This window comes from Kogia breviceps, chromosome 6 (assembly GCF_026419965.1).
Source record: "Kogia breviceps isolate mKogBre1 chromosome 6, mKogBre1 haplotype 1, whole genome shotgun sequence".
NCBI lineage: Eukaryota > Metazoa > Chordata > Mammalia > Artiodactyla > Physeteridae > Kogia > Kogia breviceps.
Window position 1 is genome coordinate 111152693 of NC_081315.1, and position 16287 is coordinate 111168979.

The 16287-nt window shown below is 46.0% G+C and overlaps 1 protein-coding gene across 1 annotated transcript; it reads right to left on the reverse strand.

The window, feature by feature from the left end:
- Window positions 1–5605: 5605 nt before the first annotated feature.
- CYTL1 (cytokine like 1) lies at window positions 5606–9861 on the reverse strand. Its single transcript, XM_059066315.2, has 4 exons — window positions 9640–9861; window positions 7756–7800; window positions 7487–7615; window positions 5606–6255 (listed from the first exon to the last, which is right to left on the reverse strand). The coding sequence occupies exons 1-4, from the start codon at window positions 9787–9789 to the stop codon at window positions 6172–6174; spliced, it is 408 nt and encodes a 135-aa protein (XP_058922298.1). The 5' UTR covers window positions 9790–9861; the 3' UTR covers window positions 5606–6171.
- Between the last annotated feature and the right edge of the window lie 6426 nt (window positions 9862–16287).

Consider the following 16287-nt stretch of genomic DNA (forward strand, 5'->3'; position numbering starts at 1 on the left):
ACAAAAAGAGCTAATGGTGAGTGAGGATAAGGGGACCAAGTTACCACCTTGGTCTACAAAGCCCTTATTTAGCATCACCATCATCAGTCTCTACAAAGCATCCTATTACAGTACCTCACCATTAGCTCCATCCTCCATCAGAGAAAGGAGTCCTGGGCAAAGTTTGGATGTCATGTTCTGAAAAGGTTCTGAACTAATGTTGAAGTGGTAAAGAGCAAATGGTGAAGTCAAGAGATGCAAAGAAGATGGGGTTGACCAGTTGGCTCTGGAGAAAGAAGGAGAAGGAGCCCAGGCTGGTACCCAAATGTCTGGCATGGCAATGGGCTGGTTCAGAGGGGAGGAGCCCTGTCCTCATTTTGTTATTTTTGAAATCCAAAGCAGAGGGTCCCCTTCAGGAATTGACAACTTCCAACCATTGGGTCCGAGTCTTTTGTCCTAGAAAAGGATTCTCCTTTATGTGACCCTGGTTATTACACAACTTGGGTCAGGACAGACACCCTCTGCCTACGTGGCCCTGCCAGGCCTCACCATGATCCACACTGATTACATTCTTTTTTTAAATAAATTTATTCATTTATTTATTTTTTTTGGCTGCATTGGGTCTTTTGCTGTGCGTGGGCTTTCTCTAGTTGCAGTCAGCGGGGGCTACTCTTCGTTGTGGCGCACGGGCTTCTCATTGCAGTGGCTTCTCTTTTTGCAGAGCACGGGCTCTAGGCACGTGGGTTTCAGTAATTGTGGTTCATGGGCTCAGTAGATGTGGCTCACAGGCTCTAGAGCACAGGCTCAGTAGTTGTGGCACACGGGCTTAGTTGCTCCATAGCATGTGAGATCTTCTCAGGGTTGAACCCATGTCCCCTGCATTGGCAGGTGGATTCCAGGGAGGTCCCACACTGGTTACATTCTGACCCCACTACAGTTTCAGCTCCACTTCCTGACTTCCCAACCACACACCATTCACCTCCATGAGAGTCTCCATGCCTTTGGCTCTGCTCTTCTTCCTCCACTCCTTTCCATCTTAACAAGTTCCCAGTCATACAAGTCAACAGTTTCAACTCAACAAGTCTTGAAAAGACCTTGTTCAAATTCTGAATCCTCTAAGAAAACTTTCTGCCCCATTTCAGGGAGTATTATTTGCTCTTTCCTTTGCCGTCTCCTTGATTTTGCATGTGTCTTCTCCCTTAACTTAAGAGGAAGAATTCTTTACTTTGCATCTCAGTATTTGCTGAGTTCATAATAAGCACTCAGTCAATATGGAAGAAATTAGCAAACAAAGAAATGCCTGAAATAATGTGTAAATTAGTCCTTGTCTTCACTGGTTTACTTTGCTACCGAGAAATAGCAAAGGCTTAGCAGAGCCGTGAAATGGACACTTCTAGTGCTTGTCTGTTTATCTGGAATCCCTTTGCCACTATTTATCAGCTGTCTGGGGAAATCGCTTAACCTTTGAACCTGAGTGTGTTTCCTGCACTGTAAATCGGGGTTGAGAACACGCACCGAGCAGCAGCATCATTGTGAAGGTTCAGCGGGCTAGTGTGTGCTATGTGCCTGGCATGCATGTTTAGCACCTGGCAGGAAGTGGTAGATGGTGGTGATGGTGGTTACAAAGGGTTAGTTTGTTGCATAATTTTCCTTTGTGATGGGATTATCCCTTGGAAGAATGATTGTTGTGTGTTGAATTTTGTCTCCCAAAAAGATATGTTGAAGTCCTAACCCCTCATATCAATGAATGAGACCTTATTTGAAACTTACATCTTTGCAGATGTTATCAAATTAAGATGAGGTCATAATTCATCAAGGTGGGCCCTTAACCAATAACTGGTATCCTTATAAGAAGAGAAAAATTTTGTTTCTTTTTTTTTTTCAGCTTTATTGGGGTACAATTTTCAAATAAAATTGTATATATTTTAAATATACAACGTGATGATTCGATGTAAGTTATATTTTGTGAAATGACTCCCACAATCCAGTTAATTATTACATCCATCACTTTCCATAGTTACTTCTTGTGCATGTGTGTGATGAGAATGCTTAAAATTACCAAATCTCTTACCAAATTTCAAGTGCACTGCACAGTACTATTAACTACAGTCACCATGCTGTATGTTATAGCCTCAGAGCTTATTCATCTTATAACTGAAGGTTTCTACCCTTTGACCAGCATCTCCCCATCTTTCCCATGCCCCAGTGCCTGGTAACTACCATTCCACTCTGTTTTTATGAGTTCAACATTTTTTTTCAGGTTATACATATAAGTAAGATCCTAGTGTACTTGTCTTTGGCTAATTTCACTGGGCATGATGTCCTCTAGTTTCATTCATATTGTTGTAAATGGCAGGATTTCCTTGTTTCTCATGGCTGAATAATATTCCATTTTATATATATCCATATAATTCTTCTTTATTCATTCATCTGTGAATGAATGGGGGTCCATATACCTCTTCAAGATACTGATTTTATTTCTTTCAGATATATACACAGAAGTAGGATTGCTGGATCATATATAGTTCTATTTAAAAAAAAATTTTTTTTGGTTGCATTGGGTCTTTGTTGCTGTGCACAGGCTTTCTCTAGTGGCACGTGGGCTTCTCATTGCAGTGGCTTCTTTTGTTGTGGAGCACACATCTAGGCGCGCAGGCTTCAGTAGTTGCTGTGTGTGGGCTCAGTAGTTGTGGCGCACAGGCTTAGTTGCTCTGTGGCATGTGGAATCTTCCCGGACCAGAGATCGAACCCTGGTCCCCTGCACTGGCAGGCGGATTCTTAACCACTGCGCCACCAGGGAAGTCCCGGTAGTTCTATTTTTAATTTTTTGAAGACCCTCCATACTGTTTTCCATAATGGCTGTACCAATTTACAGTCCCACCAACAGTGTTCAAGGATTCTCTTTTCTCCCCATCTTCACAAAACTTACTTGTTGTCTTTTTTATAAAACCCATCCTAACAGGTATGAGTTGATTTTTCATGGTGGTTTTGATTTGCATTTCCCTGATGGTTAGTGATATTGAGCACATTTTCATGTACCTGTTGTCCATTTGTATGTCTTCTTTGGTAAAACATCTTTTCAGATCCTTTGCCCGTTTTAAATCAGATTTGGGATTTTTTGCTATGAGTTGTAAAAATTTCTTATGTACTTTGGATATTAACCCTTTATCAGATACATGGTGCAAATATTTTCTCACATTCCATAAGTTGCCTTTTTTTTTTTCATGGTTTCCTTTGCTGTGCAGAAGCTTTTAAGTTTGATGTAGTCCCACTTGTTTACTTTTGCTTTTGGTGCCTGTGCTTTAAGTGTCATATCCAAAAAAATCATTGCTGGGACTTCCCTGGCAGTCCAGTGGTTAGGACTCCGTGCTTCCACTGCAGGGGCCCAGGTTCGATCCCTGATTGGGGAACTAAGATATCACGTGACACATGGCACAGCCAGAAAAATAAAAATAAATAAAAATTAACCATTCAAAAAGTATTTAAGACAAACAAACAAACAAAATCATTGCTAAGACCAATGTTAGGGAGATTTTTCCCTATGTTTTCTTCTAGTAGCTGTATGATTTCAAGTCTTACATTTAAGTCTTTAATCCATTCTTGTGAGTGATGTTTAAGACAGAGGTCTAGTTTCTTTTGCGTGTGCATACCAATTTTCCCAGCACCACTGATTGAAGAGACTACTATCCTTTCCCTATTGTGTGTTCTTGGTGTCTGTGTCAAAGTTATGCACGAGTATATATCTGGGTTCTCCTTTTATATCTGGGCTCTCCATTCTCTCCCACTGTTCTATGTGTTCTGATCCACATGCCAGTATCATCTTGTTTTGACTATAGCTTTTAGTATAATTTGAAATGATGTGATACTTTGAGCTTTGTTCTTTGTCAAGATTGCTTTGGCTATGTGGGGTCTTTTGTGGTTCCATATGAATTTTAGGATTGCTTTTTTCTGTTTCTGTGAAAAATGCCGGGGGAATTTCGATAGGGATTAAGTTGAATCTGCAGATCACTTTGGGTAGTATGGACAATACTTTTATTTTAATGGTATTAATTCTTCTAATCCATGAAAAGGGGATAGCTTTCCATTTATTTGTGTCTTCCTCATTTTCTTTCATCAATGTCTTATAGTTTTCAGTGTGCAGGTCTTTTACCTCCTTGGTTAAATTACTTCCTATGCATTTTATACTTTTTGATACTATTGTAAATGGGATTTTTTTCTTAATTTCTCTTTCTGAAAGTTTTTTTTTTTTTTTTTTTTTTTTTTTTTTTTTTTTTTTTTTTTTTGGTATGCGGTCCTCTCACTGCTGTGGCCTTTCCCGTTGCAGAGCACAGGCTCCGGACACGCAGGCTCAGCGGCCATGGCTCACGGGCCCAGCCGCTCCGCGGCATGTGGGATCTTCCCGGACCGGGGCACGAACCTGTGTCCCCTGCTTCGGCAGGCGGACTCTCAACCACTGTGCCACCAGGGAAGCCCTCTGAAAGTTTTTTGTTAGTGTATAGAAATGCAACTGATTTTTGTATATTGATTTTCTCTCCCGCAACTTTACTTAATTCTAACAGGTTTTCTTTGGTGGAGTGTTTATTTAACATTTTCTATATATAAGATCATGTCATCTGCAAGCAGAGATAATTTACTTCAAGAAGAGGGAATTTTGGACACAGGGATACAGACGCCAGGTAAATACCGTGTGTTGATGGGGACAGAGATTGAATTGATGTGTCTATAGCCAAGGAATGACAAGGATTACCAGTAACCACCAGAAGCTAGGAAGAGGCAAGGAAGGATCCTCTATCCTAAAGCCTTCAGGGAGAGTATGACCCTGCCAACACTTAGATTTCGGAACTTCTAACCTCTAGAACTATGAGGCAATAAATTTCTCTGGCTTTAAGCCCAGTTTATGGTACCCTGTTTGGCGCCCTAGGAAACCAGTACTGTGATGCTCTGGTCTTGTGCTTCTAATTATAAAATCGTAAGCTACTAAATCATTCTCATAAATCATCTAAGTCAAAGACACCTAAGATCAGGGAGGGAAAGTATGGCCCACGTGTACAGAAGGGAGTAAAGGAAACAAAAAGACCACAGTGTAGCATGTGAACTTTTAAAAAAATCAATATTTGAAATCTTTTTCAACAATCCAGTTACTTAACTGAGATGGTACTGTTGTGTTCTTGAATTAATTAAACAAGCATGCTTCACCTGCAGAGAACCAGTGTGGGACACAGGGGAGAGTGTGGGCTTTGGAGCTCTTTGAGTTCAATCTAGCCTCCCCACTTACCAGCTGGTGACCTTGGTCAAGTTACCTAATCTACATGAGCCTCAGCCTCCTACAATGCCCGTCTCTAGGTTTGTTATGATGACTCAGTGAACTGATGTTTATGACGTGTCAGGTACTGCACTGCCATGGGTATGATGCAGGATACAGTCTGTCCCCAGACATAAATTAGAGCATCTTCCGATGCTTTAAAGACAGACATTCACACAGGTGGTTTGAAGTAGACCCAGAAACACCTGTGCTCGATGGAAAGAGGAAGAAAGACATATCTTGCTAAAAGCAGCAACTTGCAGAAAGAGAATGAAATAAACACCCTGACACCCACCTTGGACAAATACAGCAGGACACGTGTTTCTCACTGTAATGATAGTCTTTATTTGATTTTCATCACCTTTCAATGAAAGAGTGGTTCCCATCAGCACTATGTAATTATGAACCTCGCAAATACATCTTATAGATAATGAAATTTCCTTAAAAATGAAAGATAAGTGTAAGGAAAATTTGTAGAGAGAGAAGGTATAAAATAGAAGCTTGGTTAAATGTAAGCAGGTTTTTATCAAGAAAGAAAAATGGTACCACTACTCCGTTAAAGTGGTACTGCAAACATACTGTTTTGCTTGTTCTCAAGCTAGTTGTTCATAAAAAAGAAGCTGGTTTGCCCTTTTCTTCTTAGTGATCGAATCAACGGGCTTGTGTACCTAACCATCCTGGTAAGACAAAACCAAGGGGAAGGAGAAGCAAGGCTTCTAACTATGTTAAAAATCGGTTCTAGGGTACGAGCACAAGCCTTGCTTTCCAGAAGGTGGAGAGACACATAACAGTTTCAAGGAGACCTGTGGGGGCCATGGCTTTAGCCCATTGTGTCTGGGCAGCTGACATAACTTCAGTTCCCCTGGGGTCTCTCTCTGGTCTGAGCTTCCTTAGCTCTGATGATCTGGCAGGACGGTGGTCACTAGGATTGGGTATTCCAAGGCATTGCAGTCATCCGACAGGAACACCAAATCCTGGAAAAGATGTGCGATGAGCAGGAATGTCACTGAAGGTGGCCGCAGAGCCCATGCACAGCTATAGGACTCCTGGTTCTCCTCAAACTGTTCAATTGTTCCCCTTTGTGTGAAAATTTCCCAACCTTCATTCCCCCAAGGAGAACTTGTTACGTCTTTCTTCACCTTCCCATTGAATCTCATATAATCTTTTATTATTGAATTCAGTTGTACGTTGGTTGACCAGATGGATTGATTGATAGATGGGCAAAGGAGTGAATAAATGAATAAATCTCAATTACTGAGCAACAACTCTGGGCCAGACATCGGGAAAACCATGAGTAACAGCAGCAGGTCTCACCTTCAAACACTTTAGAGTCAATAGCAACACTTTTTAGACTGTATTATGTCTTCTTCTTATCTCCCCTCCACGACCAAGGGGAGAGGGGAATGAGGAGGGAAATGGGTGTGGGACAAAATGCTTGTCTCATCTTTGATGCATAGTAACAAACAAATCTTAATAAAACTTAAAGCTAAAAAACTTAATAGCTAATTATTAGTTTCCTGGGCCAGGCCTGGTGTTCCGGTATTCTATGTTTAGTCACCTTGATAGAGGTCTTAGGACCAAGGGAGTTACTACAGGGCGCAGCACACACACGGTCAGGGTGTAAGTAGTATTATTCTCCCAATGTTCTCCTGACATGGATGTTATTCACGAACGAGGAAACTGTGGTTCACAGAGTGGAGGGGACACTGGCATTTAGGAAGCAGGGAGGTGAAGACAGGGGCTCAGGTCTGCCTGATGCTGAAACCTGTGCCCCTAGGACCACACAACTCTGCTTTCTACATCTTAACCAGTGCTGATTCTCTGCTTCTCCCATCTCCCTCCCCTCTGCTGCCAGATTCCTCCCAACACAGAGCACACCTGAAGCCCCTCCCCCAGGAAGTCTCCCCTGACCCCAGGGCTCTGGGAATTCTCAGAATTCCAGAGTCCTCTACCCCCAATCCCTGCCCCATTTGACTCACAGCCTGTGGTCTTGGGTGTTGGGGCTGGAGCTGGAGGACGTAAGGAGCCTTGTCCTGAGTCCCCCAGCATTTAGCAAGAGCTACAGGGTTGAGGAAGGGCTTTGTGAACTGGAAGCACCCCATAAACTTTTCTCTTCCTCCTCCTCATCCCCCTCTTCTCCTAACCCTTCTCTTAAGTTCTTGGCTGATGACAAGTAGAAAAAGAACGTTCGATGGCGTCACTTACCCTCCTGCAGAACGAGTTCATGATGGTGTACAGTTTCCGCACTTTGTCCTTCAAGGCGTCTACCTGGGCCACCTTCCAACACTGGGGCGATGCCACAAAGTCCCGCAGCTTGGCCAGCACGCAGTAATTCTGTGAGTGGACAACAGGGATGGCTCTCGTGGGAGAGGTCGGTAGCCAGAGACGCGGGAGCTGGGGACTCCTGGTCCTTCTCACAGTGTCTCTCCCCACTCCCACTGCAAGACCCCCGCAGGCAGGCAGACCCCTCTTACGTGTATATCCAGGTGCAACCCGGGCAGGTATCTCACACACGGCTCCTGCAGAAAGTGAAACGGGTTTCTGTGTTGCTCACAGGGACACACCCTCAGCCTGGCCACAAAAGGCTCTCTGCCAGCCTCCCCCAAACCAGAGCGGCCCCCAGATCCCTGGGGCCTTCCTTGATGCTGCCATGTACAATACTTTCTTGTACCATATGCCACATTCCCCCAAAGTAAACTGCTCTTCTAGAATTCGACTCTTAGAATGCAACCATTATATCATTGACTACCAGCTAGGGAACTGTTTTATATATATATACACACACACATATATATATATAGAGAGAGACATACATATAACTATGTGTCTATATATGTATATATAGTAAAGCAGTTCTATAACTGTAATCTACACATAGTGATATATATAGTATATACTTTAGTAATACAAAACAGTATATATATGTACACTTTTATATTACTCTATTTCACTTTTGCTTCTGTGCTGGCCTGAAGGCCAGAAGACCCAGATTCTGGCCCCTCCCGACCAGTGATTCCCTGTGTGACATGGAGTTGGTCTCCTTCTTTGTGATTCGGTTTCCCAGTTGTGAGATTAGAGAGTCAGAACACATAACCTCCACTTCCTTCCAGCTCTGAGCCTCTGCATTATTTTAAGCTTTAAAATCATATATTTTTAAAAGATGATTGCTCTACATATTTAATAGCAGGGAATTTGTGGATACATTGGGGCGCAACAATACAACCAAATGTTGTTACAAAGAGATATTAATTTATTTGACAGCATCGCTAAAAAGTAAATTGCAGAACTGCTGTGTTGTTTGATCCAATTTGTCTACACACTTGGATAACTATGTACAGACCCAGAGCTGAAATCCTATCCTCTGAATGTGATGGCAGCAGGTCACCTCTAGGTGGTAGGATTGCAGTAATATTTATTTTCTTCTTTGTCTTTTGTGCCTTTTCCAACCATTTTCAAAGTATATGACTTTCATAAGTTGAAAAAAATACACATCATTTAACTTTCAAAAAGAAAATACGAAGGAGGTGTTAGGGTATCATAAGCCCCACATCTGAGAACAGTGCATTTTATTTGAAGGGTTCACAAGTGGTAAAGGGATACTTTTAAATTATACCAGAGCTTTGAAGTTTAATTTGTTTTGTTAATACACTGGACCAGCAGCCAGGAGGCCCGATTCTATTTCTGGGTGGTCCCTGTGGGACTGCTGGCTCCGAGGCCCTGGGTCTTCGTCTTAACACAGTGTTGAGAACAGTGCTGACATCCTGGGTTGTCCTCTGTGCAGGCTGTGTCTGCATCCAAGTCTTCAACCCTCCAGCTGCCTGAAGCCGGTGAGGGGCCCAGCCATCCCCTCTCACAGCTGAGGATGCTGAGATTCCGGGCTGAGTAATTTGCTCAGGGTCCTACAGCAGGTTAGGGGTGGGGCTGATTCTGTGAGTCGCCCCCTTAGCTCCTGCTGGCTAGTGGAGAGAATAAATAAGCTGAACTCTTTGGTCCTCCTTAAGTTGGAGCTCTAAACTCTATGGGAGCTTCTCTTCTCCTCTTCCCTTCTCGTTTCTTCCCTTCTCTTCTCTTCTCTTCTCCATCTTTCTCTCTCTCTTTTTACATTTTAAAACAGATCCTCTGATATTTGCTAGCTAGTTATAAACAAAAATTGTGATATCTTTGATTATATTTTCTTTGTATTTAAAAGGAAGTGCAAACCATCGGTATATAATAGAATGGGCATAAAACACAAATACCCTTGAAATTAACATTGACCAGAAAAGAAAAATAGCGTTTCTTCCCTGGTCCAAAGGCCAAGTGTTGAGAACTGGGTCTGCATGGACCTCCCAGTCCTCAGGGGGGCCGCGGGCACTCACCGAAGGCGCCATGGCCTGCAGGCTCTGGGAGTCAGCCGTGATCTCCCGGCTCAGGGCCAGCATCCTGGAGTAGCAGGTCGGGGGAGCCGGCTGAGCGGCGGGGGGGCCGGCCAGGAGCAGCAACAACAGGGAAAGCAGCTGGGGGGTCATGGTGCAAAGGTGGCCTGACTGCAGCCCGAGGCCAGCCGCCCCTTTAAGCAGAGGCTTGGGGGTGGTCCTCCACGCCTCCGTTTCCTGTGGTGCCCAGCCAAGGCCAAGAGCACACCCACCTGGCCTGGGGACACTGGAGCCTTTCAGACCTAAAGGTCCCCCCTTGTTGAGAGGAGGTGCTTCCTGGCGGGGGCGGGGAGGGGGAGATGCCAGGCACCTGGAATGGAACAGCGTCTTCCTCTCACACAACTTGCAATAGAACTTTCTCTCTTGGCAGGGGCTCTTCCTGAAGTGGCAGGATTGGCAGATGAGTGGGGCAGAGGACCAGAGGGAGACAGGATGGACGGTGGTTCAGTCAGAGGGGCGGGAGTGGGCAGTCATTCCCTTCAGTTAGAATGGGGACCGTTTGGTAAAACTGGCCGATCTCCCGGAGCAGAACCGGGGGAGGGAAAGGGACCAGAAGTGATGGATGGAGCACCAGTGATGCGGGGGTTTGGGGTCAGGCAGCGTGGGTCTCACCATCCACCCACCACTGACTGGCCCCGGGGAACCTTGGGCAGTCCCTTGCCTTCTGAGCAGCTGTGCCTCTGCGTCTGGAAGATGGACTTGTGCTAGGGCCTGTGATGGGGGATGTGGGAGCATTCCCCTAGCTGGTCCACTTCAAGCTCCCAGCACAAGTCCTGGTACAGAGCAGATCCACTGGAAGGGTTGGTTCTCCATATGTGGGTCTCTTTCAGCAATGATGCCCTGCAGGCTGCTCTCCTGTAAATACAGGCGCGTGGGTACCAGTTAGAAGAGTAAGCTCTGCCCTTAGGTGCTCGGTGCATCGCACGGTCACCCGCTTCTGTGATGACCTCGGGCAAGTTTCTTAACTCTTTCTTCCCTCTCCTTATCTGTGAAATGGGGATGATAAAAGCATAGTGAGGAATAGAAGATGCTGAGCTATTATCACAGTCAGAGCTAATGTCACTGTCTCCTTTCCTACAAGCAGCCCTGTGAGGCAGGTACTGCAGAAAACAGTCCGGTTTTCCATGTGGGAAAACTGAGACTCACAGAGTTCCAGCAACTTGCACAGGGTCATAAAGCTGGAGGCAAATGGATCCAATGGGGCTTTCTTCCTTGTCTTCATTCCGTCCTCCCATTCTGCAGTGTGGAACTGGGGGAGAGCAGGACTCTTGCAGCCAGAGATGAGTTTGAGCTCTTGGGCTGCCCAAGACCAAGGAAGAAGCAAGGAGAAGGAGCTGTCAAAAGAGAGGAAGGTTCTTCCTTAACACCAAGTATCACATATGCTCCAGCAGTGATGCATGAAGCTCATTTATACAACTACACAGCCGTTGTCACAAATGCCATGAGCCTCACAGAAAGCCGGTGAAGTGGGTGGGGTTATTCCCATTTCCCAGATGAGGAAACTGAGGCTCTCAGGGGATATGAAACTGTCTGGCGTCACAAGGCTTATAAGGGGAGGCAGAGCTGTGCACCTGGGTCTGCCTGTCTCCAAAGCCTGTCTCACTGCAGGAGAGGGCAGAAGAGCGGCCCGGGCCGGCACACATTCCCAGAACAAAACAACCAAAGTGGAGGACCAGAAGGTTAAGGGAAAGGAGAGTGGTGTCCTGGATATGGGGCGGCATCGAGGATCAACAGCAGGGATGAAAGTTCAGCTCCAGCCTCTCCCTGTTTCTGTTTGCCCACAAAAATCCCTTCCTGACAGGTGCCATTTCCTGTTGGTACACAGATCAGCATCACCCCAGGCAGTGGGAGGTCTCTTCCCGCTCTGATGTTCTATTTTGCTACTTTTCTCTGTTCAAGCCCTGGGCAGGGATCACAGCCTCCTGTTTTGCAGGTGAGAGCATGTCCTCTGAACACCTTTAGCAAGATGGCCTGGGGACCGCCTTTTGGGCACCCTCTCAGGCAGGGCAGAACTGTGTGTGTTTGGAGGTGCAAGCTGCAAACACAGATGTGTTTTTCTTCTGGATGAAGGAGTTTCCTCACTTTCTGTGGCAGTGCCTGGGGCGTGGGCCTCCCTGGCAGACAAACCGGCCCCAGTCAGGGACTCCAGACTCCTTTGAAATGCTCCAGTGTTTCTGGATGTGCTCATGGAAGGAGCTTCAAATTCAGGACAGGGAGGAAAAACCAGCCCAAGCAGCAAAGCACGTCCTTGGACCGTCCGATTGAGGAGACATTGCTGTGCTGAAAAAGGCGTTTCTGTGCACTTGATGGTGAGATAAATGTGTCGCTGGGAGATCTGGCCTTGTTCCACCCTGGACACTTGTGTGGTTTTTGATAGGGCTCCTTGGGCAAATCAGAAGCCTCCTCTGCACCCTAAGCACCAGACATCCTACTAACCGGATCCCATCTGCCTTCCCACCCACAGTGCTTGCCTTCTGCATCTTGGCTTGTCAGCACCCAGCACCCAGCCGGGCAGAGCAGATGCTCAGGAAAGCTTTGCTGAATTAACCTGATGGCTGTTAATCTTGTTACCTAGAGGGAGGCACAAGCCCATTAAGAAACCCACAGAGCACAGCCGGAGTCATGCCAGAGAGACCCTGCCCTCGATGCAGGAGGTCTCAGGGGACCCACATGTGTATTTGCTCACAAAGTTCTTTGGCACTGCTGTCCCCCCCGCGGCCCCAATAGCTCCCTTCTCTGGCCCCTTCCCTGGTTCCTTCAAGATCAGGCTACTCAGTATGGAACGTGAATGCTAAAAATCCAGGCTGGAATTTCTGCACAGACTAAAGCCTTTGTCTTCCTCCAAAGGTTTCTCCCAACCCCCTTAGTGCGTGAGAAGAGCAGGGGTCCCATCAAGGCGTGGTACCTCATTACGTCAGGAGATCCGAACAGCCAGAGCTAATGAATGAGTGACTCTTTTTCAGCTGGAATGGTATCTACCAGCCATTTTCGTTGAATGGATTCTTCATTCATTCTCCAGACACTTCTTTATTTATTGAGAATCTATTGTGCGCAGGCCTGAGATGGACAATAAGGATAAAACAGTGAATGAGAGATGCTGTCCTCTGAGGAGAGTAAAGAGGGCAATTAACTCCTCGAACACATGGGGTAAGTGGCATGACAGTGGAAACTTTGGTGCCTCAGGAGTCACTCCCTGGCGGTGGCTCCATCAGCAAGTTGAGGAACGTTGTGGGGATGTGGGTGGGGGCAGTGTATGAAGGAGAGAGAGAATTTGGAAGATGCTATGCTGCCAGCTTTGAATGTGGAGGAAGAGGCCACAAGCCAAGAAATGCAGGAAGCCTCTAGAAGCTGAAAAAGGCAAAAAAAAAAAAAAAAAAGATTCTGCCCTAGAGCCTCCAGAAAGGAACACAGCCCCGCCAAGACTTTGATTTTAGTCCAGTGAGACTCATTGTGGACTTCTGACCTCTAGAACTGTGAGAGAATAAATGTGTGTTTTTTTTAAGCCATTCTGTTGGTGGTTATTTGTTACAGCAGCAACAGGAAACTAATACACCGTCTCTCTGGGGTTCAGTAGGATAACAGAGATCGTGCTTGTGAGGAACTTGGAAATGATCTGCAACAACTTGCCTGGTGCTTGTGCTTCTTTTACAGCTTCCCCGTCAAGCATTCATCCAGAGTCTGTTTGCATACCTCCCTCGATGGGGAGCTCATTGCCCTTTAAGACTGCCCTCCAGTCTCTGGGAAGCTGTGAACAATACAAATTCTTCCCAAGGTGAAGGTGAGATGTGCTGACTTGCTGGAGCTACCACCTGTGACCTAAATCTCTCTTACCTTCTTCCACAGAACAGCCCTGGGTGATTCTCAGCCCTCAGTCTGTCTACCACTACTCATCCTTGCCCCCTGGCCAGAGTCGGCTCTCTTTCTGAGCAAATACCCCAGTTTCTTGAAACTTTTTCCATGGGAAGTGGCTTCAACATCCTTTTCCACAATTGCATGACAATTACCATCTCTCTGCCCAGAGTTCTTTCTCCTCCCAGTAGACATTTCTAAAGCAGAAATCCATGCTTGCCTGTTTCACATTCTTCCCTGGTTCCCTGAGGCCTGGAAGATAGTCTGAGGTCTGTGGCCTGGTCCCGGACTACCTCTCCAGCCATCTCTGCCTGTCCTTTCCTGCACTTTTATCAAGGAATGACAATGATGATGGTGATGATGACGGTGATGGTGATGATAGCTAACCCTGAAATGCAGCCCTGCTCCAAGCCCTGTACAAGGCTTAATGCATTCATTCTAGTATCATCATCTGAGGGCACTGAGGTGCAGAGAGGCGAAGTGACTTGCTCCAAATCACACAGCATTAGCAATCCCTAGTGTTTGTAGTTAGAGCACCCAAGTGGCCTTTGGCCTTCATACATGCCGTTCCTGCTTTTTGGAATGTCTTTTCCTCACCTTGTTTGTTCCTGGTTCGTTCCTTCTCACCCTTCCAGACTGAGCTGAAATATCACTTTCTCCAGGAAGCCTGCCTTGCTGGATTGGGTCCCCTCCACCTGCCTGCACAGGATCCCATGGCCCCTGCACTTTCCTCTGCTTTGACACAGCATTGTCCACTCTGGCCTTTGTCTGTTTGCTTGTCTGCCCCCTACAGGCAGAGTGACTATCCTCTTCATCTTTGTGCCCACAGCATGGAGGCCAGGTCCAACACAGAGTAGGTGTTCAGTAAACATCTCCCTGCTGAATGGAAGTGACTGCCCCTTTATCCCTGTTGTGTGTCAGTGTGTCTCCCACTAGCTGGAACCTGGATTGGAACACAGCCCTCCTTGAGAGGTCTAGTCAGAACTGTTAACCTCCTTGGTTTGGGCCTCTGTTGTGTCAGTTAGGATAAAGGTTGTGAGTTACAGAAAACACGGTTTGAGATACCCATGGCCAGATTTTCTGGAAAGTTCAACTGGAACATGTAGTGGTAGTGTGGAGCTCAGGAATGGTTTGATCTAGGAGCTCGATGAAGTCACCAAGAAATCACCTTATTCTGTCTCTCTCTTCCCTACTGTGATGGTCTTCTGATGTGTCAACTCTGCCAGGCTATAGTCCCTGGTTATTCAATCAAATGCTACTCCAGGTGCTACTGTGAAGGTATTTGTAGATATGATTAAAGTCCATAACCAGTTGACTTGAAGGACAGGAGATTATTCTAGATATTCTGGGTGGGCCTGGTTCAGTCAGTTGAAAAATGTTAAGAGCAGAGCTGATGAAAAGAAATTCCCTGAGGAAGAAGAAATTCTGCCTGTGGAGTAGCTTCGACCCATCACCCTGAGTTCTAGCTTGCCCTTCCTGACAGCCTGCCTTGCTGTTTTGGACTTTCTTGGCCATGCTGGTCTCCACGACCGTGCCAGCCAATTCCTTACAATAAAATAATCTCTTACTATGTCTCTGCTTCTGGTTCTGCATCTTTGGTTGAACCTGAACTGACACATATGTCACTGACTCCATCCTAAAGCCAGGTCTCCTTGTGGTCGCAATGTGGCTGCTGGTAGAGTCCAGCACACATGCTATCCCATTCCTGTCTGGAGAGGACACAAGCCATCTCACCCCCTGATCATTGAAGGCAGTCCTGAGCTTTGTGCTGCCAGCAGATCCTGCCATGTCTGTCTCATGACCCCATATTTTCATAGTCTGGGACTCCTTTTTACCATTTTTAGATAAAGATCACTTAAACCTTTTCCTTCTGGCTATTCGGACTGGCACATTCCTGTAAGTGATGCAGGTAACCAGGAAAATACTTTTTTGTTCCCAGCCCTACGGGGTTATGGGAAATTCCTGAGCTGACCATAAGAAATAAGAACTCTTTCATTACTTGGCTCAAACTCAGAGTCACACCTTTCCCGAATGTTCCCTGTGTTCCTGTCCTGTGCCTGTTTGCAATGGCAGCCAAGGTTGAAAGGGCCATGGCCAATCTCAGATCTCCTCGGTTACCCAAAGTCCAGCCAGTATAGCTGTTTTCGCCAGAGATCGGAAGAGCCCTGCGGCAGTTTCCACCCTTGGAAAACATCACACTAGACACACAAGGAGTCTGAGATGCTGACATCAGGGGCTGGTGGTAGAGGCCACTTCTCTAGCAAAGAGACTACCTCTGAGTCCCCCCTCCTGCCTGCATTTGAGGTCAGAATCCAGGGCCAGTGATGCCTGTGCTGTCCTGACCCAGCAGTAACAGCCAGGAGGTATTTGAGCAAGGGGTGTAGGTTGAACAACTATCCGGAATGTTGCCTCCAGGGTGTCCTGTCAACAGCAGTGTTCCTTTGGTTAAAAGCCACACATCTCCCCCTGTTTATGTGATGTGTTTTGAGCTTGTAACTTGCGCTCTTGGCAAATGCAAGTGGAAAGTTGGCCCACATAGTCCACAGTAAAGGAATAAAGACAAACAACAAGGCCAGGTTTTGCTTTGGGGCAGTGATTCTGAAAATAATCTCACGTTTTAGAATAGAGACCCCTCTATAATCCTTGAAACATGGATTCAAAGTTTAATAGGAAACAGTGTGCAGGACAAATTCTCCCAAACATTTTCCTTGGGGCTGTTTATGCCGAAAGGACTCAGAAAAA

What these genes read in the sequence shown, in the direction of transcription:
- CYTL1 (XM_059066315.2), bottom strand. Translation starts at nt 9,789, where the DNA reads ATGACCCCCCAGCTGCTTTCCCTGTTGTTGCTGCTCCTGGCCGGCCCC. An exon ending in GGTTGCACCTGGATATACAC is followed by an intron (nt 7,616 to 7,755) that starts GTAAGAGGGGTC and finishes GTCCACTCACAG; the next exon opens with AATTACTGCGTGCTGGCCAA. An exon ending in TGAACTCGTTCTGCAGGAGG is followed by an intron (nt 6,256 to 7,486) that starts GTAAGTGACGCC and finishes CATCTTTTCCAG; the next exon opens with GATTTGGTGTTCCTGTCGGA.